General features: G+C 36.7%; 3 protein-coding genes and 1 pseudogene across 5 annotated transcripts in view; all 4 read right to left on the bottom strand.

Moving 5' to 3' along the window:
• The window catches only part of LOC132111571 (protein Jade-1-like), a 14,978-nt gene extending 12,924 nt beyond the window's left edge, over window positions 1–2,054 (bottom strand). Inside the window, exon 1 of the mRNA XM_059518984.1 lies at window positions 1,873–2,054. The gene's annotated coding sequence lies outside the window, so the exon portion shown is untranslated. The remainder of the gene's footprint in view (window positions 1–1,872) is intronic.
• Window positions 2,055–2,856: 802 nt separating this feature from the next.
• Window positions 2,857–7,944, bottom strand: LOC132111914 (acetylserotonin O-methyltransferase-like; annotated as a pseudogene).
• A 1,592-nt stretch (window positions 7,945–9,536) lies between these two features.
• On the bottom strand, window positions 9,537–14,726 carry LOC132111570 (membrane-associated progesterone receptor component 2-like). The gene is made up of 3 exons (XM_059518983.1): window positions 14,304–14,726; window positions 11,427–11,582; window positions 9,537–9,797 (listed from the first exon to the last, which is right to left on the bottom strand). Exons 1-3 carry the CDS (start codon window positions 14,653–14,655, stop codon window positions 9,700–9,702), a joined length of 606 nt encoding a protein of 201 aa, XP_059374966.1. The 5' UTR covers window positions 14,656–14,726; the 3' UTR covers window positions 9,537–9,699.
• Window positions 14,727–16,012: 1,286 nt separating this feature from the next.
• The window catches only part of LOC132111569 (la-related protein 1B-like), a 30,577-nt gene continuing 19,716 nt past the window's right edge, over window positions 16,013–26,873 (bottom strand). Inside the window, exons 7-19 of one of the 3 annotated variants that reach the window (XM_059518982.1) lie at window positions 26,593–26,737; window positions 26,335–26,509; window positions 25,951–26,189; window positions 25,561–25,665; window positions 25,106–25,468; window positions 23,417–23,534; window positions 23,160–23,317; window positions 22,751–22,857; window positions 22,457–22,620; window positions 22,163–22,307; window positions 21,057–21,166; window positions 20,699–20,826; window positions 16,013–17,264 (exon numbers count right to left, since the gene is read on the bottom strand). In XM_059518982.1, the coding sequence (XP_059374965.1) occupies window positions 16,866–17,264; window positions 20,699–20,826; window positions 21,057–21,166; window positions 22,163–22,307; window positions 22,457–22,620; window positions 22,751–22,857; window positions 23,160–23,317; window positions 23,417–23,534; window positions 25,106–25,468; window positions 25,561–25,665; window positions 25,951–26,189; window positions 26,335–26,509; window positions 26,593–26,737 (2,356 nt within the window). In that variant the 3' untranslated portion in view covers window positions 16,013–16,865. The remainder of the gene's footprint in view (window positions 17,265–20,698; window positions 20,827–21,056; window positions 21,167–22,162; window positions 22,308–22,456; window positions 22,621–22,750; window positions 22,858–23,159; window positions 23,318–23,416; window positions 23,535–25,105; window positions 25,469–25,560; window positions 25,666–25,950; window positions 26,190–26,334; window positions 26,510–26,592; window positions 26,738–26,873) is intronic. The other 2 variants (XM_059518980.1, XM_059518981.1) reach the window with 2 other exon arrangements.

Raw genomic sequence — 26,873 nt, 5'->3', positions numbered from 1 at the left:
ATTCATACAATACCTACTCAAATAAACATCAAAAACAAAGCCGGCTGCAATGAATTTCTGTGCAAAACAGCTTTTACTACAAACACTTTCACACAAGAACATTGTTATCACACAAGAACATTTTGATAGAAAACAAAAAATATTTAAAGTAGATAAAATTAGAATAAATAAAATGGAAATGTCTACATACTATTACTACTGTAAACTTTGCAAATAGGACATCAGCCCCTTCAAGTCAATGAACAATAACAAAGTGGGCAGCAATGAACATGCACAACTAATAACTAATATCATCACGCTATAAAGGGTTGGCCTGCGCTGGGTGCGCCCCTCCCCCTATAACTGTTCTGTCTCGCGGAGGAGCTCATTTGTGTGCATCTGTGTGAAATACGCATAGGAAAAAAGAAAGACAGAAAGAACGGCTCCCCTCCAGCCGCGACTCGGCTCCCATCGTTCATGTTTATGAGCCGTTCAAAAGAATCGGTTCGTTCGCGAACGTCACAACTCTAGTCTAGATAGTAAATGTCATGTGTACATACCATTAACTTATCCGCTTCATCTGTACATTCAATTAAAATCCGATTTTTAAATTACCCAATGCACCGTGTTGAAAATTAGCAAACTCCAATTTTCTGAGCAACGCACTCACGCCTGGAAAGTCATAAACACTCCTTATATAATGTATATATATTTTTTTATCATATGACGAATATTCAACGACTTAAAACGATTAAAGCCGAACTATTTTTCCATTACAGAACAACACCACACGAACAGACGAGTGAAATCGTGTTTTTATTAGTATTTACTCAACTAATTGAGCAAAGCAAACACAGATTTTCAAAAAACTGATTAGATATGCCAAACTTAACCAAAAACATATGGTTCTAAATAAATTTAAAGATACAACATCAAAATCTCGTAACTCTCTGCTAATTTCAACTGAATTACAATCAAAAACTTCTGGCCAAACTCGACGTCTCGCACATACAGTCTATGGTTTCGCTCCATATAAACAGCTCACGCTGCGCAAACGCTCCATGTGACGCTACTTGCAGAACACGCCCCTTGGCGTCACATAGCTGTCCATTTTAATGCCAGGTTAAAACAAAACTATTATTATTAATAATTTCTTTTCCCACTGAATCCAAATAAATTTTACAGTGTTTAAATACACAACCTCTGCTGCACTTTGATATATTTAAAAAAACAACAACTTATAATACCACGAAACATACAAGTCCACATACAAAGCTACATTCGTAGATCAGAAAACAAATTTTTATTGCACAAATACATAGATTTGGCGGATTTAACTTCTAACGCAAACATAAAAATAAAATAATATTTTCCCCAATATCACGGCAGAGCTGAATCCGGACCAACCCAGACCGTGGCACGGGGAATGTTTTTCTAACACAACTCTAAACATGACCAAAATTCATATATACACTTAAACTGCAAAAACATGGGCATGCGTTTGATGACATTTGTCGGTTCGATACCAAAACCTTTGGGTTAAATAAGATAAGGCGCACAGTCAGGCCAGGACGCGCGCGCCGAACTTGCGACATGACGCTTTGACACGCGCGCGCGCACGGCTAGCAGCTACGCGATTCAAAGTAACTACCAAATATCAAAGCAAACCACACCAGGAGCTTATAGAAATTAATACAGAGACCAAATACATGTAAACATTTATTTAGGGTAGCGTCTGCTGTTTCTCAACTTAATCTTTGGCGCCATTTTAATGACGTGCTACATTTGCACCGGACCATCTGCATGAAGAGCTCGCGGAAATCCTGGAAAGCACTTGAACGTCCCTGCCTGTAAAACATGTATGCTACAGCACAGCAAGAAAATTTTGTGTACCTGCATAGGAAGATCTTGCTGTTCCTGCGCTGGTGTTTCTATGTGGCGATTGCTCACAGTTTGAGTCTCTCCTCTCCTCTCCTCTCCTCTCCTCCACCCCCCACACACACACAAACACATGCAGGTTACGTATGCGCGCCGCTGCTGCTCCTCGTCAACCTGCAGAGGGAGCTAATTCCCGTGCGCGCTCATGCACGAACAGGATTATCACTATATCACTTCCATTTTGGCTGCTCCCTGACATCCACATCTGTGGAGACGATGACAGGGATTTGTTTTGTAAAGCTCAGGTTAAAAGCTACTCATTATTTAATACGAATCAATAGGAAACCTCTGTAAATAAAGATTTATTATAATTCATCACAACTACTTATCAGAAGTACATATCAAATATGTAATGCATTTGAAATATCAGTCCAGTTTAAATAATCTCAGTTACGAAAATACGAATCCATTTAAGTTGTTTACTTGTTTGTAAACAGCTCAGATGCATCATGAACATCTTGAATCTTTGATGACAGGTAGAAAATACAAAAGCTGGAAATCACATTGAGATCACCTCACAACAAAATATTTTGGTCATTGTTTCCTTTTATAGGATTTTTTTCTCAGTGGACAAGTATAAATGTGTGGCACAACGTCAAGGGTGGTGCAAGGTTTAAAAAAAAAAAAAAGTACACAAACAATAGAAAAAAAAAATCAAGAGCCATTTTTTTTTGGAAGGATGGTAAATGAACTGTATTAGGACTCTTTGATTTGAAAAATCATATTTTTGAAATGGAATGAGGCCAGGAACTGATATTCAAATTTTCTTTATCTAAAAATTAACTACTGCTATTTTATTCAATGGATTTTGTGTACTTTTTTTGACCGTTAATTCAACAAATAACCACTAGGGGTCATACTTAACCAATTGTCAAGACAACCGTGCCTAGAAACACAAGGTGGGATCGAGGGAGGAGTTTATTTTGACACACTACTAGCCAATCCAAAACAGCTCCTTATCCCACCCCTTCTCAGACTACATCTGGTAGGCCTCAGGAGCCAAGTTAACAAATAACTAAAACTAATTGGTACTAAAACAGCCTTTTGAAGGAATTGTAAGGATCAGGAGTGGGGTCATTTTCTGATGGAGAAATAAAATGCTTTATAACTTAACAAAACAAGGCCACAGATGTCTGACATGTGCATGAATATGATTACTCCTGTGTCTGCAGATAGGGCAGAAGGGTTCTGATTACTGACAATGTTTACATGAATACACGTGTGCATATTCATTTGAGTGCCAAAATAGCATTGTATGATTTTCTGGTCTGAAAGACCTTCTCTGAATCCTGCTTTGGTAAGCAGATGTATATAATCAGAGGCTTGTTTGGACCAGCAGGTTCATAGAAAACATCTGAACCACAGCTGGACCGCAGCGGTTCTCAAACAACAGTGCATCTGCGATCAGAACGCCTCCATCTAGATAGAGATGATGAAGATGAAAGAGTTAGTCAGATCATTTTAGGGCCACTTATTGATATTATTGACCATGAAATCTTTTCCCACCTGGATGACATGCTGTATGAATTTTCTTCAATAGTTTGAACTTTTTTTCCCTCCTTCCAGTCATGAATGATCGGGGCCAGAATGTATAAATCTGCAGGAGGGATTTCTCCTTCAAAAAAAGTCCCATACAAATACAAAATGACATATATCTAATTGTTTTATAGATCAGAAATGCCATTATGATTTTTTTTTCTTATTTAATTGATGCATTTCATTGTTAGTTTTATACTGCCGTTGAAAAGTTTGGGGTTGGTAAGGCTGCATTTATTTGATCCAAAAATACAGTAAAACAGTGATATTGTCAAATACTATTAAATTTAAAAATAATAATAATACTTTTTTCTATATTTTAAAATGTAATTTATTGCTGTGATGGCAAAGCTGTATTTTCAGCATCCATAAATCCATGACATGAGCCTGTGTGAGTTCAGATATAAATTATAAATAAGTTGTAAATAAGTATAAATGTTATAAATAAAGATTTATTGCAATGTATAAGTCTGTAAATCAATTTAATGCATCCATGCTTAATTACATTTTCTTTTGAAAAAAATAAATAAATAAATAAAATCTTACTGACCCCAAACTTTTGAATGGTAGTGTAGTTTTTTATTTATTTATTTTTCAGAGTGTTTTCCAGTTTCCAGTTTTCTTAGTTAATGTGCTAACTGGTAAAATAAAAAAATGGCTAAAAGCATTGCATATACATTACATTAGCATTGCACAATGTTATTGCCATCAAGTGTTTAATGTGTTCATGTTTAATACAGATGGTTTTATGATTTATTATAAAAAAACTAATTATTAATCAATTAATTAATTAATTAAACATAAATTTCCGGCCATTTTTGAGTATTTCAGGTTTACATTTCCCAGTTATTTTAGTTTTTATTTAGATTTTAATAAAGAATTATTTCAGTTTTCATTAACTATTGTAAAACAAACACATAAAATATTCTGTGGTTAGGGCAGGCATTAGACAGCTTGTTGTTTTCGACAAGTTCAGAAGGACAGAGAACCAGTCAAATGTGAACCATTAAGAACGCACCCTCTTGGAAACAGATGGTGTCATCTTGCTGGGCGAAATGCTGCTGAGCGGTCTGGACCACAGCCGGGAGATCCAGCACCGTGACAGTGGAGGAAGGATACTCTTTAGCCAGCTCTCGTGCTAATGCACCAGAGCAGCCTGCAAAACATATCAAAATAACATAACTTGCAAACCTACTACTTCTTGCATATTCTATAAAAACATTTTAGGAACTTTTTATTTTTATCTAAAATAATTATGTTCATATTTCATAAGGAAAGAGTCAAAACAACATTTATACTCACCTCCCAGAACTATGACGGTTTTGGAGTTAGAAAGATGGAAAGCTGTCACTTTGTCATGGCCGTCTATGACCCACATAGAGTTCATCAGTCCCATGAGTTTCAGCATCTCCTCTTCTGACCTGAAACTAAACACTTTTTCTTGGTTTACAGTCACTTTTGATCATTTTAACACAACTTTGTTATATAAAAGTATTACATGCACTATATATCTCCAGGAGAAATGCAATACTAAAGGTATTATAAATAACATCAGCACATGAATATCAGATTTTCAGTTAAGCAAAACATGCACACTGGTGTCAACATATGGATCTTTTCCTCATGAATTCAGGCAAAAATTACACTTATTCTAAGTCCTTAATAAAACAGAAACTTACCTTAATAATGAAAAACATTATGAATTAAATTTTAATAAAATTATGGGTAAAATTAATACAAAACAAAAATTTAAAATATTAATTCACATTTCCACATAATTCCATGCACAGAGCATGAGATGCATTCACACACACACACACACACACACACACACACACACACACACACACACACACACACACACACACACACACACATTCACATCATCACAAAAACCCCAACGATTCCAAAACACACATACAATAACACAAGTCATTCTTTCACAATCACATACACACATAATAGTGGGCTGACACTACAGCACACACAGCACCACTCCAGACGTGGGAAAGGCCTGTCATAAAGCCTCAAATTTAAACAGGTTTAAAATCCATGACCTAGAATTACACAACACCAAACATTGAGTGCTTAAGTCTGCGACACTGGAGTCAAAGAAAGGACTTTTAATCTAGTGACATCTCTGGACAACAAAAACATTCACCCAAACCTGGTCATGCTATTATTATATAAAACTGATCACACAAACCTGTATATGGCAGAGAAAATCTCTTTAGATGGGAAGCCAAAGGTTTTCTCATTCTGGTTCTTTCCTTCCCTGAAAGGTTTTCAGATATTTTGATTATACTATATATATATATATATATTTTTTTTTTTTACTCAATAAATGCATATTATTTTTAAGTTTTAAGAAGGTTAAGAAGGTTATTTTTCATTGATCACAAATCCTGATGTTTTTGAAAATCACTACAATGAAAGATTTGTCACGGAAGAAGGATTTTAAAGTGACCAGGGATCAAACGTTTCTCAGACGCTAATGGATGATGAAAACACTGATGTCTACCTAACAGCATCTACCAGATTGTTCCAGAGTGGATGGTCTGAGAGTTATAAATGATCAGATCATGTAGAGATTTTGGGCTAGTCTTGGCCAGGTATAGATTAGCAACATGCTGTAAAAAGCTATGACAGAAAACAAGAGTAAAAGTTTGGAGACTATTTTTATAATAACCTAGACACAATAGAGAGATTATTTTATGAACAAACATATATTGAAATTTATCACTTTTACATTATATAGCAATCAAGGTGACTTCCAGATATTTGTGGAATATAATATATATGATATATTTACAGGGATATAAAATAGTTTAGCAACTCTCCTGTTCCCTGTACCACTTCCACGTCCACAATCTCAACAGCAACCAGAACACCCAGTAAACGCTCCACACTATCTTCACTGGTGCTAAGCTTCTATGCCACTTCAGGTGCACTCATGGGCTTTTCGGATTGGTGGAGAAGGTCAAACACCCCTAATTCGGGATTCAGGATATTTAAATAAAAATGTCAGTGAGAATGTCTTATCTATGTGTTTGTCATGTCTTTTAAAGGGTAAAATGCATCCTAAGCTGCAAAAACATTTATGCATTTTAATTAATTGAATTAATCTAATTGAATTAATATGTTTGCATTTCAACCTGAAGCCATTTTCACAATAATAATGCAATTCTCTCTCTTGTTGTTTTGGACTAATACTGTCTGCAGCCAATATATTGTCCCAGGAAAAACCCAAAGTTGAAGTAATATTGTGATGTGTTATTACTGTTTCATGTTTTTAGATATTTTTAAATGTAATTTATTTCCGTGAGCCGAATTTTCAGCAGCCATTACTCCAGTCTTCAGTCTCACATGATTATTTAGAAATCATTCTAAGCTTATTTTGTGCCCCACAAAAATTTATATTTATATGTTTTTAATACTGCTTAATATTTTTGTTGAAACAGTGGTCATTTTTTTGTATTCTTTGACAAATAGAACAGTATTTATTTTAAATAGACATCTTTTGTAAAATTATAAGTTTCTTTACTGTAATGTTTGATAAATGGTATATATCCTTCCTGAACAGAAGTATATTTTTATTTCTTTAAAAAATCTGGAAAACAAGACAAATATTTTGATGTTTTTGTAAAATAATTCTTTCTGGGAATTTCCTTTTTGGCTTTTAGGAATGAACCGATTCACAGAAATGACTCGGACATCCCATCATTGGTACATACCTCAGATTATGGTTTCAGTGACATCTGGTGGGTAACGCTGAACAACTTCAATCTCTGAGCTGTTAAGTGTTTTGTAATTTTTGTTTAATAACCCAAGTCCTTAATGAAATCATCTCCCAGAAAGTGATCATTTATAGTGTGAAGACAACACTAATAACATAGCATTAGCAATGGGGTACCAAAAGTCTAAGTATGTCCACACCAAAGTATGATGTACCCTTTTATAATATATATATATATAAAACCAAAGATCATAACTGGGAGGAATGAATTACAGTCTAAGCTATTAAACTGTAAACTTCAGTTTGATTGCTCATTGTGCAAATTGGAGGTGCGATGCACATTATTAATAAATTACCTTGAGTAAATTTTTTTCAGCTCTAATAAGATTGTGTGACATTTCACATTGCTATATCATGCTTCAAATTATAAGTCAAAAAAATTGACAAACTATTGCTATTACTTTTTTTTGCCTATATGCACTCTCAGTATTTATAACTGGAACATGACATACCTCAACCAACCACAAATTTCCTCCCTTATTCCTTCACCACATCATTCACAGCTAAATGCTGTATGGAAGTGCAAACGTTTAACTAGTCCAAAACTCCCAGTAAAAACAGTGGTAGAATGACACAATACATAAAGGTAAATCATCCTAGTGGTTTCTCGACACATCTTATATTTCAGTCGTTACAGGCTCTGCTTCCACTTTCATAGTTGTTTTATTTGAAAAATACCCTTTGTGAGAGACCATGCCTATTTTTTCCACATGAAACGAAACAACAGAGGGGCAGAGGATAACAGTAGTTATTAACCAAATGTATTTATTTCTGCAACAACACATTCACGTCTCCCCCCAACCAGCACACACACACACACACACATCCTTGCAAACTCCATTTAAATACATGACGTGAGAGCCAGCATTACCTCACTGTTTGCTGCACATGCTTTAATAAAATGATACACATATTTACAGAATCCACAATTTTTGAATTTCGCCTCATCCCCCTCCCCTCAGCAAGACAAAATATCCTTCCAAGCTCATAGTTCCCCTCTCCAGAAAACAAAAACAAAATATAACACTTAAGGGTGGATTTGCAAATTACCCACAATAAAAAATAAACTCAGCATAGAAAACAAAAAGGTGGAAAAAAGATGGAAATGGGGAAAGAGCAACGGATCTTTTGGCCAGTACAATACAGCAGTGCGTGGAGTTTAATAACAGCGCAGATATGGCAGTAACACTGAAATAGCTCATAAAGTCTATATACAAGGTCACAATAATGGTCGAGCCTCTTGTGTGGGATTCCCTGACAGACATGAGCACGCCTCGTATGAACCGAGGAAATGGAGGGAAAATATGCCTTGGCTTTTGAAAAACCTCCTCAGAGTATATATTGTGAAAAGGGCAGAGCAGAACATGTTTAATCTGTGCATTTCTCCCTCTAGTTTTCATACCTTTATCTCTTGACTATTCTGAAGTAGAATTAAACAGAAATAAGGCACAATAACTACGCTGACAGGGGAGAGTTCTGATGACCGATGAGCAGACAAGCTGATCCAAACTAACGAACTAAACTTCCCTTTGCATCCCAACCAGCTGTTTAGATTTACACAGATCAAATAAAACAAGTTTTACGGTGAGAATGCTAATGGATACCCCCCCCCCCCCCAAACATTTCCCATCCTGAATGTTTTACAATCACATTGTGACAAAAATTGCTACACACTATAGTGGTGCACACAATACAAAAATAGCTAAGAGCACCCACCCACCCCAGACCCTCCCAGCCTTTGGATTGATTGGCTGATGGTAGACAATCTGGCTTTTGGATTGGTTACCATATCCATTCGACATACTTTGATTTAAAATGACAACGTTCTCACAGTCAACGAATAAGCATGAGATTTAGATGCTTGAGAAGTATTTGAGATAAGTGTTGACGCACAAAAACAACAACAAAAATCAAGTGAGTAAACATGTAGGTGTATTCAGTGTTTTTTCCTTCCTCCTTTTTATTTCTCTCTTCAAATTGTCAATCCAAGTCTGAACACGCAAATGTGCATGATGCTATAAAAGCCTCAGGTGCGTTTCACTTTCCATTGGGCTGTAGGGTTTAGACAGTATGAATGATGATTTAGGATGTAGGACTGGTGACTTATGGTATTAAAGTAGTGTTTGATGGTATTTACGGTGTAAATTGAGTGATTGGGTGGGACAGGAAGATCGAGGGCACAAGGAGCTGGATTAAAGAGAAGGTATCAAAAACAGACAAGAAGAGTACAGGAAACTCTGACAGGCTATTGGTCTGTTTTGGAAGAAGAACAGTCAGAACAGCAGGGGGCTTTTAGACAGACACGTTTATCTCTGTGGTGGAGCAGTAGTGGGGATACAGTACAACCAAGGCAAAGGGCAGATTCTGATGGGGTTTCTTGCTGGGGTTTAACTTTTCTGGATGGTGGCCTTCTCAGTCCTGGCCTTCAGCTGCTGTGATGTTTCAGCAGATCATTCGTGTTTTTGATGATCCTTCATGTCCTCTTCATCTGTGTACTCAGACGGCTCATCTCCTGGCTTCAACAAACGGCCAACGTAATCATATTTCTCTGAGAGGGAGGAACAATTGGAAAAATAATTAATAAAACAGTTTAAAAATAAAACTGCATTTATGCTATTTCTTGTTCATGTAAATTATGAGTATATTTATCTTGTGCGCAAACTTTTGGAAGGAGTTTTATTTGGACATTGAACTTTTATAGTAACAAACAGGGAGAAGTTAGCATGGACCTATTAGCTACTTTTAGCTGTAAAACATCATCTGGTCGCAAAAATCATCTTTCTCCATCAGTGTTATTGTTAACTAAAACAAAACTAAAACTGTTAAAAACTTTTTTTGTTAAATAATAAATAATATTAAATGAAAATTAGAAATGTAGCTTTGGCAACTAATAGAAATCATTTAAGTTGAAGTACTGATTTTACCTCAAAAAATATATGTAAATAATATTAATAAAAACTGTATTAACAACACTGTTGCCTTTGACAGCTATTTAAAAAAAAAATTAAATGGCCAAACTACCAATTACCAGTTTTATCAATTATTTTTTAGAGTGTTCTTAAAAGGCATTAACCATGAATTCATCTCTGGTAGTAACAAAGCAAACAAGCAGTGTGGAAAAGTCTTATGCTTTATCATCACCAGAGTAACTTAGTTGTCAAGCAGCATAAAACTGTTGTACAATTACATGCCTGATTTTCCCCACACGTGGTGACTGACAGGGGAGTCAAGCAGCTTCTCACATTTCCTCATTGCACATAACAACACAAACAGATCTGAGACTGTGCTACATCAAATCAATCGCTTTAGACCAGTCAAAAATAAACCTAACTGAATGTTTCTACAGAACAATAGTTAATATCCCCAACATACACACACACACACAAAGATACATATATATAAGTACATGAAGGAGAGCAACTCATTTGTGCGATTCATGTTATATTAGTTTTTGAGGGCAGCTAGTGAAAACAATGCAATAAAAATAGTTTTCTTTATTTTGTGGTACTGACTAACCAGTCTTTTGATCTTTTCTCATTTAGAGACCGTCTGACACATCAATGCTGAATAATGGACCAGGAAAAAGAGTGATATATTGGCATTTCTTTTTTTTCTTTCTTTTTTTTTTTTATAGCTCTCTGAGGTTACTGTCACTCATCATCTAGAGAATTTCCCCAGTACCCCATCCCTGCATCAGCTGTGTGATTACAGTAAATGTACAGATCAGCCCAAACCAGCACAACAGGAACAACATGCAGAGCTTGTGGTCCAGGAGGAATGATAACTAACTACCTGCATTACTTTCCTAGCTCCGATTACCCTAAAGGCCAATAAAGGCCTGGTTTCACAGTCAGGGCTTTGACTAAGCCAGGTTTAAGCCATAGTTCAAATAGGACATTCAAGTATATTTTATAAATGTTACTTAGAAAAGAAAAGAAAAAAAAAAACAGTACAGTTGTGCATCTTGAAACAAACCAATTGCACCAATATATTTTAAAATACGTTAAAAGTGCAAGTTCCATTCAGTGAAAACAGCTCAAACATGCATTATTAGTCTGGGACTAGGCTTAAGCCTTATCTGTAAAAACGGGGGAAATCTTTCAGACACTGTTAGATTTTTTTTGGGACAAATAATGCTTTTCCTTTTTTGAATTCAAAGTAGAATTCTCCTGCTTACCCATGAACTGCATCTCCCATTCTCGAACGCTTTCCATCTGTACAGCATTCAGGTCTGAAAGATCATCGTACTCATCTCGTAATGCATCCTTCTCCAGGCAGAATGTTGCCAAACCCCGAGAAGCATCACGTCCCGCAAAGATCCCGTAGGGGCCCTCTGGAACAACAGACATATCGTCAGCATTAAGGTCGGCAATACAAATTTAGGAACTTCTGCACATTATAGATATAGGAATCAGAACGGAAAATGCAATATTGCCAGGGATTCATCAATTACTGTCTGAGTCTGATCAAAACAAAAAATTGTGAAATTAAAACAACAACAGCAACTATGCATTAAACAAAACATAATTAAACTTAAAAAATTTAAAATTAAGTAAAATGTCCCTCCCACATAAAAAAAAAGAAAAAAAAGAAGAAAGAAAATTATATATATGTATACACACACACATATATATAAAGATTCAAATTGAAAAAAAGTTAGGCCTAAATTAAAAAGAAAAAGTTATATAATGAAGGTAAAGTATGCAAAGTCTTTAAAATAATAATAGCACTTATATAATTATTCTTAATAATGAATAAACAATTACTAACTAACAATAATTTATATTAATTATCAATTTAATATTATTTTAAGTACTACTACTAATAATACATTTATAATAAATAAAATAATTGAATAATACATTTTATGCAAAAAATCCTTTGCCTGATAAAAGTTTGAAGAACCCTGCTGAAATACAATCAAAACAAAACGCTGCTGTGAAACTACTAAAAGAAAACAGTTGTGGAGTCAGTGGTTCAGACAATCCCAGACAAGCTGGAGGTGAATGGAGCCACTCACACAAACCAGAGAAACGCAGGTAAACAAACAGCTACTACAGAACAGCTGTGAGAGATTCTGTGAACAACACACTGCACTGAGTAAAGAAATGAGAGCGAGGTGCCATGACAATACACTATATGCACCAACAGCTGTGCACAAACCACTCAGGCCTCACCTTTCCTCCCAAACCTGAAAAATGACAGATGAACACAACAGACTGATGAACTTCAGTCACCTAATCAAGTCAAACAAACAAATAGATGTGATAAAAGGAGACGACAAGAGGACAGGCTCATCACGTATGCTCGCTGCATTCAGAGTTTTACTCCATAACCTCATGAACAGGAACTAATCCATGATTCATAAATAACAAGACTGCCAAAAGACTTCCAGATCAAGCCTGATGATGACTAGGCTGCTCTGGCATGTGTACATTCTTCTGTTCTCTTTCTTGACAGAGGGACTGAGCTTTAGTCATTGTTTATTCAGAACAGAAGGCAATAGTAGGGGCAATCAGAAGGCCATCTTTTGACACTTCTCGTCTTTGGATAATAATCGGATCTCCATGTGCAAAAGCCTCTTTTTTTCAGCAGTTGGTCAATCTTAGAAGAAACAAGCCGGTCCATTAAAAACATTGACGCACTGGTCAGAGTCTGGTTTACTGCTGACAACACACATTAAACGTCCCGCGCTCCCCCATAAACGCCACAGATGGTCAGATAACATATCTCATATACAAATATAGCAGAGGGAGATGTGAGGCCCAATCACAGGCTTTAGTTTGTACTGTGAATCAAAACTTGGTAAATCAAATCAAAGGCTGTGGCAATCCTGCTAGTTTTATGTGCCTTCTTGGTTTCACTTCTGACCTGGGTGTCCAAATATAGACTCCAGACAGACAAAAGACTGCTGTTCTGAGAGCAAATAGTTCAAGTATTCTGTGTAGCAAACAGCTGTTTTGCAAAGCAGCTGAAAGCCTGTAAACCGCTCTTAAAGCACTTAGGAAAGAAACGAGCGTTTCTCCACAGGGGAGAGAGGAAGCAATGAAGCTCGGGGCTTGATTTCTTAACCAAGGCCACTGCTAAACTTAGCTGACCTAATATCCGTCATAGCAAATCAAGCTGTTATATACATGTTTAAAAGAAGCATATCGATTAATGCATGGTACAGCTGTACTTGTACAGTACATACCTGACGGGTGTGCCAGCACATGGCTCTCACCCCGTATGTCCACGTCACACATGGCTCTCATTCAAAAATGCACTGACATGAAAACCTGATGCCTGGGCAAGAGTTCACCAAGGCAAAACAGAGTGAGAGAAAGCTAACCGCAGTTATGAAGAAGACAAAAAGGGTCCATCAATAGGTTGGCAAAATGATAACACATCAGACCACCCTGTGCATAATCACAGCAGGGGTATGTGGGAGAAAGAGGCTTTGTGTGACTTTAAATAGTATCTGCTTGTGTTACTTGTACTATTTGTTACGAGTAATATTAATTAGAAACATGTACTACTTACTACAGGTTTAGCTGGTTAAAATGATGCACAATTTATCTATACAATTAGTCACCAGTTCGTATTCAACAGATGTTAGTCACTGCTGGAATAATTACTAGTATCCAGCGGTAACATGTCTGAAACATTCCCATCAGACTAGAATGTATTCCAATTGTTGCTGGTACTTCCAGTTTTAGTTAAAAAAAAAAAATTTAAGATGTCCTTGTTATAGTGTGAATTCATACAAATGAGTGCGGAGTAATATTAATTAAACAAATATACTTGCTATAGGTTTGTGGCTAGTTTCTTGTTGTTACGCATAATGTACTGTTGCTCTTATAAAGGGAAGCTGTAAAATAAAGGGCTACCGAGAATATTAATAAGGCACTAATGCTTGTTTATTAGTCCTAGTAACTATCCAGTAGTTATTAGTACGTATTCCAGCTTTAGTAGACTTTGTTTACTGGATACTAGTAACGTTACCTTTTCCACAGCTGAAGTTAAAAAACACCGCTGAATGTGGGTGTGAGCCTGAGCCCAGCGCTCTCCTTACCGCGTCCGTAAAACTTTTTGCCGCTGGTCGCGTCGAAGACCTTGGTATTGACTGCCATGAGGATGCGAGGGTTCTGCACACCGTCGTACTCGCGCAGCTGCTGCAGGGTGAAGTCGCGTCTCCTCATCTTGGGCAGCGGCGAGGCCTCGCTGCCCCGGCCCGCGTCTGCGCCCGCCCTCCTCCACCAACGCGCGTAAACCACGTAACACGCGGCCAACAAGAGCACTAGAACGCTGAGATCGAGCAGCATGCCGCTTATACTGAGACCGGTCCCCGGATCCAACTCTTCCGTCGTCCCCTGCCCACTGCTAGTGTCCGCCGCTGCACTCTTACCGTCCCCATCGTCCGCCATACTGCAACGATAGCGCCTTCCCACAGCGCGCGCCCGGCCAGCTGGCACTCAGGGGCGCGTCTGATTGGCTGCCTGTCACCGGAACACCGCGTTGGCACCTGGGATTTGTAGTTTCATTTCAACAGTGGCGCCTACAAGACCACCGAGCGCGACCGGACCAGACAAAGGCTTGGGGTAATGAAAAGGCGGTAACTGTTATGATTATATTTATTAGTAGCTAACCGCGATAAAATACTAGAATATGCAGGAAATATGTTTTTAATTAGCTTGCAGCTCAAAAGTTTCATATAGAAAACAAACACACGTTTACAAAAAAGGAATGCGAATTAAATACAAAATCGATTTAACTGCTTTGAATATTACATGGCAGGCTATAATAAAACATAAAAAAAAATCACAATCATAAATCAACAAAGATAACAATAGCCATTTATCTTCTCAAATCGGTATTAACAATTTGTACTATTGCTAAAGTACAAAATGTCCCTTGACCGCTGCAGTTTCTGTATAGCGTTTATTGTTAACGTTTAATACGTGTCTATTCTTTGGATTTGCTGGATTGCGCTCACTGTTTATTGTCTTTAAGATGGGTCCCGTAATCATATATATTGTTCTTTGTCAGTGAAAATTATTATTTTTTAAATCATTATCGAGTAATCCAAATAACAGTTTTTTTTTCTCCCAAAATGTGTCACACGTGGAATGCGTAAGGCACATAGAAATACAATACATGTTATTTTGGGGTTTTATAAACAGATTTTAATATATTTTACAATTTTTTTTTTACATTTTACAATTTCAGAAAATGTTTTTTTTTACCGACATGCATACCAACACACAAGCACACACAAACAAAAATACCACAATAAAATGAAATAATAAAAATAAAAATTAAAAATAAAAATTATTTGATTGAAATTAGAGAGGTGCTTCTAATATTTTTTATGTACAGTTTTCATAAGCAAATATGATACAATCGGGACATTAATTCAGTGTCTGATTACTGATCATAAGTGAGAAAAAGAAAAAACACAGATTCAATGTTATTAGCTACTTTCCAAAGTGAAAAATAAAAATATAATGCAAATAAAAGTATTCTTTGGGACACAATGTTTGCAGCATTCTACACTCTCTCAGTAATATCAACAACAACAACAAAAAAAGATTATAATCAATTAAGCTTTCAAAAGAGAGTAAAACAATAAATTATCTCAAACTAAACTCCAATAGGATTCAAAATTTAAAAAGGAGGAATAATTCCTTTCAAAAAGTTAACATTTCTTAGAAACTTCAAGTACACAGATGTTTTCCAATTTAAGTCAAAATTATCAAAAAGATCAAAGATGTCTTTTCTTCCTCTCTACTCTACACCTAAACTCGAGACGTGGCATCTTCAAGATCACCAGCTCTGCAATGTGAACGACCCAATATTCGTTTAAAAGGCAGGACAAATCCTGTAGTTCCTGATAACACTTTTTAACAATCCCTCACCACTGATATCTACGTACTTCTCCAATATTCAGCTCAGACACTCAGCTAATCATAAAAGCATAAAGAACTTAGTATTCCATCACTGTCATATTTTTTCCTACACAATCTAAAAGAGCAAAAAATGCAATAAGCTATATAGTGTGTTATCTTGTGTCAACCTCAGTTCAATTTTTTTATTTATTTGAGCTTTTAAAATAACTGAACTAAATATGTGTGCGGTGCATTTCGCACAAATTAAAAACACTTAAAAACCAAGATATTATTAATTATTAAACTGACAGAGCTGTAATATATATATATATATATATATATTTATTTTGTTGCTTTTGAAATGTAAGGCATTAGCAAAGGTAAAACTAATTTTAAAAAGAGATAAAACAGCATCCAATGTAGGAACGCACCTTTTATAAACTTTACAGCAAAACAAGTTCACCATGCGTAATTGATTCTGAAACTACTAACTGCAGAAAAAGAAAAAAAAAGTTCTTATGGAAGTAAACCTGTCCAGAAAATGCACCTTGTACAACACAAAGATGTTTCTGGTTTACTCTTCAGTTTGTGAACGCAACGGTCTGACAGTTGATGTTTGCTCTAACGGTTTGACTGGCTCACTTCCAAGGTTGTGGTGAAAAACGTAAGCCAGCACCAGCACTGAAAATCTTTTCACAGCTCCATAGTTAGAATCACACTCAAATACTGTATATAGTGTAGTAAGATGTTCATTTCTTTGGCTGTTGGGCATCGTTGGTTTTGCTCGTCGCCGCCTCTCCTTTACGAGCATCTGATGAGGTATTCTTCTTCACATTCTCTTTGGGTGGGGCTTTTGTAGACGGGTCATTAGCCGTGCTGCTTTTGGCGTTCAGAGGTGCTGGTTTCTGACTGGCTGTGACTGGCTTGGCTGATGGTTGATTGGTGGTTTTCCCTGTCGTTGGGGCAGCGGCTTGATCCGTTGTGGTTGTTTTTGCCATCACTCCTGCGGTTGGTTGATTGTCTGAAGACGTCTTGGCAACTGGGGTCTGTTTGGACGATGGTGTCGAGTTGTGCCGCCTACATTTCACCTCATCCCCTGCGGAGGATGAGTGTGCTTTCCTCCTTACTCCATCCTCTGCCATGGGTGGCTAAGAGAAGGGAAATTACATTTGGTTTAGAGTTCAACAGACTAATATTAACAGTTAGAAAGTGATAAAATGTATACTGACTAATCCCATTAACCCTATAGAGCCTACTGTATAACATATGATATACAAATAGCTAAGGCCTCTAAATTATCAACATGATAAAAACTGCTGAAAAATCTGTCGGGCACAATTTACTACATGCCTTCAACATTTTTATTAAGTAAGAAAAAAGCCTTTTAGTATAATTCTAAAAACACCCACCATGTCTTTTTGCTGTAAAATCTTTACTGATTTTTATAAAATAATATTATATAAAAAGAATTCTCTTTATATTGGAAGTAATATTTCAAGATAAACACTTCCTGGACTGAAGCAATTTAGGTTCACTTGAATATTCATACATCATTTAAGAAAATAAATAAAATGTGAGTGAAGTAAAGTGACACACAGCCAAGTATGGTGACCCATACTCAGAATTTGTGCTCTGCATTTAACCCATCCAAAGTGCCCACACACAGCAGTGAACACACAAACCGTGAACACACACCCGGCGCAGTCGGTGAAAAATATGATATACATGCATGACATATATATACATATACATATATGTATATATATATACACATATATATATATATATACACACACATATACATATATGTATATATATACACATACATGTATATATATGTACACATATATATACACACACATATACATATATGTATATATATACACATATATATACACATATATATATATACAACCCGAATTCCGGAAAAGTTGGGACGTTTTTTAAATTTTAATAAAATGAAAACTAAAGGAATTTCAAATCACATGAGCCAATATTTTATTCACAATAGAACATAGATAACGCAGCAAATGTTTAAACTGAGAAATTTTACACTTTTATCCACTTAATTAGCTCATTTAAAATTTAATGCCTGCTACAGGTCTCAAAAAAGTTGGCACGGGGGCAACAAATGGCTAAAAAAGCAAGCAGTTTTGAAAAGATTCAGCTGGGTGAACATCTAGTGATTAAATAAGTTAATTGATATCAGGTCTGTAACATGATTAGCTATAAAAGCTTTGTCTTAGAGAAGCAGAGTCTCTCAGAAGTAAAGATGGGCAGAGGCTCTCCAATCTGTGAAAGACTGCGTAAAAAATTGTGGAAAACTTTAAAAACAATGTTCCTCAACGTCAAATTGCAAAGGCTTTGCAAATCTCATCATCTACAGTGCATAACATCATCAAAAGATTCAGAGAAACTGGAGAAATCTCTGTGCGTAAGGGACAAGGCCGGAGACCTTTATTGGATGCCCGTGGTCTTCGGGCTCTCAGACGACACTGCATCACTCATCGGCATGATTGTGTCAATGACATTACTAAATGGGCCCAGGAATACTTTCAGAAACCACTGTCGGTAAACACAATCCGCCGTGCCATCAGCAGATGCCAACTAAAGCTCTATCATGCAAAAAGGAAGCCATATGTGAACATGGTCCAGTAGCGCCGTCGTGTCCTGTGGGCCAAGGCTCATTTAAAATGGACTATTTCAAAGTGGAATAGTGTTTTATGGTCAGACGAGTCCAAATTTGACATTCTTGTTGGAAATCACGGACGCCGTGTCCTCCGGGCTAAAGAGGAGGGAGACCTTCCAGCATGTTATCAGCGTTCAGTTCAAAAGCCAGCATCTCTGATGGTATGGGGGTGCATAAGTGCATACGGTATGGGCAGCTTGCATGTTTTGGAAGGCTCTGTGAATGCTGAAAGGTATATAAAGGTTTTAGAGCAACATATGCTTCCCTCCAAACAACGTCTATTTCAGGGAAGGCCTTGTTTATTTCAGCAGAACAATGCAAAACCACATACTGCAGCTATAACAACAGCATGGCTTCGTCGTAGAAGAGTCCGGGTGCTAACCTGGCCTGCCTGCAGTCCAGATCTTTCACCTATAGAGAACATTTGGCTCATCATTAAACGAAAAATACGTCAAAGACGACCACGAACTCTTCAGCAGCTGGAAATCTATATAAGGCAAGAATGGGACCAAATTCCAACAGCAAAACTCCAGCAACTCATAGCCTCAATGCCCAGACGTCTTCAAACTGTTTTGAAAAGAAAAGGAGATGCTACACCATGGTAAACATGCCCCGTCCCAACTATTTTGAGACCTGTAGCAGAAATCAAAATTGAAATGAGCTCATTTTGTGCATAAAATTGTAAACTTTCTCAGTTTAAACATTTGCTACGTTATCTATGTTCTATTGTGAATAAAATATTGGCTCATGTGATTTGAAAGTCTTTTAGTTTTCATTTTATTAAAATTTAAAAAACGTCCCAACTTTTCCGGAATTCGGGTTGTACATATACATATATATATATATATATACATATATACATATATATATATATATATACATATATACATATATATATGTATATATATATATACATATATATATATGTATATATATACATATATATATGTATATATATACATATATGTATATATATACATATATGTATATATATATATATATATATATGAGATATGTACAAATAAATATTCCCCAAAAGCCTATATATATATATATATATATATATACATATCTCACTCACCAATGTATTGCATTACTGCATTTCATATTTTGCCCCCACAATAAAAATACAAAGCTGATCATAAATTATAAAACTCAGCATTTTAATATCATCTCACTGAGATATATTATTGGGATTATTGTATAGAGTGACAACTGTTAGTTATATACATTTTATGCACATAATCTATTATATACTGTTATGAAATCTAATTGATTTAGCTTACAAGTTGTCAGAATTTCACATTTGTTTTTGTGAAAAGTGGGGACAGCCCATAGGCGTAATGGTTTTTATACTGTACAAACTGTATATTCTATGGCCCTTCACCAACCCTACCCCTAACCCTAACCCTCACAGGAAACTTTGTGCATTTTTACTTTCTCAAAAAAACTCATTCTGTATGATTTATAAGCGTTTTGAAAAATGGGGACATAAGTCCTCATAAGTCACCCTCTCCCTGTAATACCTGTGTCATACCCATATCATTATACAGAGTTGTGTCCTGATATGTCACAAAAACAAGAGCACACACACACACATATCAGCAACTGCACCAAATTGCATATTTTTGTTCAGTTTGCACATATAAATAAAATTCCTACGTTTTTCTTCGAGTATGAGCTCCATATTCTGCTATATCATATTATGAAAATTATGCTAAACATAAAACACACAAATTAACCTTTTTATTTTAGATTTGATTTTAGGTTTACAAAAAACTGTTCCATTTCAGAAAAATATTTTTTTAACTTCTATTTAGTATGTTAGGCTTTTACAGGGATAATGTTTGTTCTGGGATTACATTACCATTCAAGACTGATGCTTATACTCACATCTACTCTGAAATCATCAATGCTCTTGAATTTGCTGAGGTATTCCTGGAGCTTGGGGTCAATGGGCTGATTCTTCACCTTTGCGTATTTCAGGAAAGCCCAGAATTTCTCCAGTCCATATAGTTGACCTACACGTATAAACAAAGCCCCAAACATTAGATGCATGCACATGCTGACACATCTTTTCAAAAAAAAAAAAAAGGTTTATCAATAAGGTTCCACCAATGTAAAGTGAATTTCACCCACAAAACATCAGACACGGAGATGGTGGGTGATATGCAAAGTTAAAATGGCACAATAAAGATTTCAGCCTTTGCTTTTTTTTTTGTTTTGCTTTGCCAAACTCTGAATGTTTGACCTTTCTCATAGTCCTGGATGGTCTCCTCCTGGAAGTCCTTGAAGATATCCTGTCTGAACCTCCGCTCTAGTCCATAACTGTAGAACCGGAACAGACACTCCAGTCCGTACCTATGACAAACATTTGAACACACATTAGGAAACTAGTGTTGGCCTTCCCAGGTAACACAGCAGATAGTATACAGAAACCTTATGTGTCCTTTACCAGTGCAATTATTTGCATGACTATACGCATTGCAAATGCTATACATGCAGAAAGTCAGAGCTGGTAAAAGTTTACAGTACAGTTTGCACTTGCCTTAAGACACTCATTTTGTGCCCAAAAAACATGCACAAGATTCGGAAATGTTATTTTGCAATGATCTGGATTCCCAGAAAAATGTATTTTGTTTGCAAAAACTTGTTTTTGTTTTTGCATGAAAGAAGATTTATTGTTTACAAATCTGCAAAATCGAAAGCATCTAAAGTTCAAGATGCTTTCGATATTGTACATGATTTTAATATTGCTTGATGAGTTAAATAGGAGTCCAAGCCTTCAGCATTCATTTTTTTAGTACCGAAATATACACACTTGCCTAACAACTAATACAAACAATCTGTGAGTAAACAACCAGAAGAGTTTATGCATCCCTGTATAGGATTCAGACTTGTCAGTCATTTTAATGTGAGCGTTTGTATGTTGTGTTATGTAAGTTGAACATAAATGCCAGCTGTAACACACTCTAACAAGATACTGCGATGTTAGGCAATATTTAATTAATATTTTATTATTTTCAAGAACCGGGATTAATCATTTTCATGTCTTCTGTAGCTTTTTCTGTAAAACAAATCAAAATCAGGAGAATTTTGAAGCATCTGTAATACCTATGTTTATACCACTGGTTATGTATATAGTCCGAGGGACTCATGGGCAGAAACATTTATATTTTCGGTATGTAATTTATGCACCCTCCTGCCAAACTGGAGGCACTTGAGAAGGGGTCAAATGAACTTGGTTGACTTACTGCCTGGCTATTCTGGAAATAGCTGCCTGAATTCTCAAAGGCTGAGAACTTCTTCAGACAGGGTCTGCAGATAAAACACAGAATTCAGGACTGTGACTCTTACCGGTAGTTCTCTTTGGCGTCCTCCAGGGCAAACTGCTTGAACTCCTCATACATCTTCCTGTTGAAGTTATCTCTGAGGAAGAAGGACCAGAATCTGAAGAGGGTGTTCATCTCCTGAGACTGACCCACACCTAATCGCTTCCTTTCTGAGGAAAGAAAATACACAAAAATGAGAAATTCAAATAAAACAAGTGCATATATATATATATATATATATATATGGATAGATACCTATAGATATAAAAATAAATATAAATAAAGATAGAACAGCTGTTCAAACAAACAATCATTGTACCATTAAGGCATCTTCTGCGATATTTGTGGTAAACTTGCTGGGTGAAGCCATTTTCTTTCAAAAGCCCATGTGATGGATGCCAGAACTTAGGCAGGGACTGCGGGGTGCAGCCGTAACTGCCTGACAGCGCGGGAGCTCCTTCTGACGGAGACGCATTCGAGCTGCTGTACAGATGATGAGGATAATGGGAGAGAAAGAAAAACCATTAGGCAGAGCCAACTTTCGCAAGTGTCTCAAGTTTCTGAAATATTGGCATCTCAGTAATGAGTGCATGACAAAAAAAAAGCCAGAAACCTGATGGAGGAAGTGCGGGGTCTGTGCTCTCGTGAGTCCATCACCCAGCCTACATGGCACTCCAGTGGAGGGTTAGAGCTATGACGGGTTTTCCTCTTTCTGGGTGTCTAAAAGAAAAGAAAAAAAAAACCATGGATATTTGCACATGGTTATGACAAATATAAGAACTCCGGCATTAAGCATAAATGTTAATTTATATATATAAATTAACCTGATATTTATATTACCTGATATATATATATATATATATATATATATATATATATATATATATATATATATATATATATATATATATATATATATATATATATATAAATATCAGGTAATACATAAGTATCATTACAAAAATACACATAAAAAGGTCATCCTTTTAATCCCAGAATATATTTGCCTGTTACAAACATACTTTTCCATCAAGGTCGCCGCTATCTTTGATGACAGGGTAGAAGCGTGGGGTTTTGGTGGGGTCCTGTCTTCCAGGAGTGCGTGGTGTACGTGGGGTACGAGGCACACTGGAGGATTCTGGGACATCCGTGGGGAGAGAATGAGCCATGCTAGAATCATCTACACACAAAAATACATACATTTAAATACATAAATAATTTTATTTAGGATTAATTGCTTGTTTACTAATAAAATAAAGATAGATGGATAGATAATCACCTGTCTGACATGGTGGAGGGGGCGGGACCTCCTGGTTGGGGTCAACGGGAAGTTTAGGGGTCAGAGTATCAAACTCATCTTGGCTGATCACGTTGAGCTTTTTGAAGTTCTCCACGTCCTAAAAAAGTGGAACATATTGACACATTACAGAGAGTACAAACAAACAGCTACTGGAGAGCTAAAACATAAAAACTACAAGTAGAGCATCACACTCCATATTTAAAAATAAAGGGGAGAAGAGGAAGACAAAGTGCCCTGATGGGCTTCCAGTTTCTGCCTGTATGAACAATGAAGACACAAGTGCTCTGTGCTTGACTGCAGGCAGTGCACTTGATCAGGTTTACCAGCCGTTATTACTTGCAGCAGTTCAGTAATGACGTCCTGATAGTCCATCATAAAGACTCAAAGTGAAGCTTTTAGGGCTATAAGAGGCATACAATATAGTCAATCAGTTTACCAAGAACATAATGTGTCAAACTGACAAATATACACACTGCACAGAACTTATTAATGCAAAAAAGCCACACAGGCACACACCACTGTCTAAATGAGAAATAATTTCATTTTAAATTAACTGATCTGAAAAAAACACGTGCTCATTTCTGTCATTTTGCACAGCTGTTTATCAGGTGTCTGTACTTTTGAACTTCAGCCCACAGAGACCTTGGCACAGTTAACCCAGGTGTTACAACTCTCATGAGTGGGAACAGGCGTGCACCCCGACACCACCGTACAGTTCAAACACATATCTGTGAAAACTATAAACTTGATAGCACCCACTCGATTCAAATTATTTGACCCACATTCTTTCAGGTTTTTTGCCATTTGCAGATGGCTCAGATTCTGTTGATGTTAGTATGAACTGGCTCATACAGGAGTTTTTTTCCTGGAAGTTTTCCTGTAAAAGAACATACACATCCTAGACCACATGCTTTCACAGAGCTCTCGTCTGATTGGCTGTCTGTGAAGGGTACATACAGGTATTTGTCACTGTTCTGTTAAAAAACAAATGACACCTTGCTAGTAAAACATAATATGATATTGAAAGATATTAGCACATTTCAAAACCTAAAGAGGTCTGTGAACACATGCTAAATCTAAGAGTGCACAGGTTGGTTGAGAAATAAATCAGCGATGACACAATGTGCTGCCTAATGTGAGATATTAGATCTTAAGCAAATATTTCAGCATATTTTTGGTAACCACAGAGCAATTCAAACATTTGCAGCAGAAAATTCCCATGTTACTGCTGAACGTGGACTTGTTTTGTTTTGCTTTCTTTTAACACTATGGATCAAAAGTTTAGGGTCAATAAGATTTCTTTCATTTAGCAAGGATATATTCAGTTGATCAAAAATTACCTTAAAGACTTTTACATTGTTACAAAATTATTTTATTTCAAATAAATGCTTTCTATCCATCAAAGAATCCTTAAAAATGATCACAGTTTCCAAAGAAAATATTAAGCAACATAACGGTTTTCAACATTGATAATAAAAATAATTATTTTGAGCAGAAAATCAGCATATTAGAATGATTTCTGAAGGATCATGTGACTCTGAAGACTGGAGAAATGATGTCAAAGCTGTTCTCTTACATACAGTGAAAGTGGATGCTGTCTTGCAACAGGTGAATGAGGAATTATTTTTGTCATGTAATAAATAATTTAGAGGGCACAACTATTCTCACCTTGGCATTGGCACACTCTGGTTGCCCTTCTTCCTTTGTCCAAAGATCCTGTTCATAGTAGAACAAACCATCATTAATGGCTTTGGCAAGGTCAGCTGAAATTTTGGCACGTGACACATGGTTCCCCGTCCGATCACCCCCAGGGTGTTTCCGCAGATGAGGGGGGGTCTGAGTAACAATCAGGATCTTGTTTACATCTCGGTCATCAAGTTCATCATCAGAATCATCATCTGACCAATCAGTGAAGGTGTTCTTGCGAGGCGCTGCGAGTCGTTCCATTTCTTCATCAAACAGGAAGTCCAGCTCCTCCTGATCTGCCTCAGGCTGCTGCTTTGAGCTGGACTGAAACAATTCTTTGGGCTCCTGAAGCAAACATGAAACATATCTTATTTATTTATAATAAATGTGAAACAAAATCATGCAAACAACACACAAAGCAGAGGGGAATACTCAACTGCAGATGGGGACAACTCAAGAAGGGGAGATAGAGGAGAAGAAGGAAGAGAAGGAGAAGATGAAGGAGGAGGAGTTACTGAGGTCTGCACACCCACAGGACAGGACTGGAATTATGGAGAGAAGAAATGATGGATGAAGAAATATGGAGGAGGAAAAAGAAATATGTGGGTGATCAAAATGCTCAAGCAGACTCATGAGTTATAAAGGAACATGAAGAAATTAGAATCAGCCAAAACATTAAAACCCATAAAAATTCTCCAAATTGACTTTAGTAACAGTGTATTGTGCATCCCAATTATTTAGTTTCATGCACTGCTCATCAGTTATTGACCGATATTTTCATTTAGCGATTTTGTACACTATCATTTGAATAGTTGATATAGCAGTACCTTATTTTTTCCAGGAAAGTTTCTATGCCGTTTTTCCACCGGTATCCACGGCTGGGCATCTGGGTCAGAGAGACTGCTGGACCTCGCTTTAGGTGTATTCCCAGCTTCACTAGAGCTGCTTTTTGAGCCTGAAGGAGAGGATTCTTTGGACTGAGGTTTGGCTGCATCTGTGTCATCACTAGTTTGGCCATTTACCAGACCGGGTTCATCTATGTGTTGACTGACTGGGGAGGATGACACTTTGGCACATGTAGAGAGAGAGAGATTGCAAGCAAATAAGTAAGTGTGATGAGGGCTGCTATTTTCAGAATCAAGCTAAATAACTGTGTAATTGCATAACAACACTGCAAAAAAAAAAAGCTAAACAGTGGAACACATCAGAACCTTTGCTGAGGGAGGAGAACGTCTGTCCTGGGACAAACTCAGGGCAGTGAATGAGCTGGGAAAAATCTGTGCGAGGGGAGTCCAGAGAGGGAGCCGGGATAGGCCATTGCTCGGGTTCTTCTTTCCTACGGATCTGCTCATTAACAAGCTCCACAACTTCACTGTTCTTCACCGCCTGCTCATACACACAAAAAACAGATAGAACACAGCTAAAGAGAACAATCTCTGATAGAGCAGAGGTGAAGGGTCAATAGTCACCTCCTTAATGAGGTTGATATCGGTGGTGAGGGCCTGGACTCTGTGGAAACTGGCGATCAGAGAGATGGGCAAAAAGCCTTTTGAATCCATCTTTCTCCGTAGGAAGAAATCACGCTCCAGGTTTGGAAGACTAAAGTAGTATTCACTAAAAACAAACAAACAAACAAACAGTCATCTTTAAACTCCAAAATAATAATTAAACGGCAGTTTTACATTTGCTGCCTCTAATTACTGTGCATTTAAACAATAACTACTACGTCACGTACTGTATATACGCAATT

The sequence above is a fragment of the Carassius carassius genome, chromosome 31, assembly GCF_963082965.1.
Source record: "Carassius carassius chromosome 31, fCarCar2.1, whole genome shotgun sequence".
Taxonomy (NCBI): Eukaryota; Metazoa; Chordata; class Actinopteri; order Cypriniformes; family Cyprinidae; genus Carassius; species Carassius carassius.
Note: the sequence above shows the minus strand (reverse complement) of the source record. Positions and strands in the feature narration are given on the sequence as shown.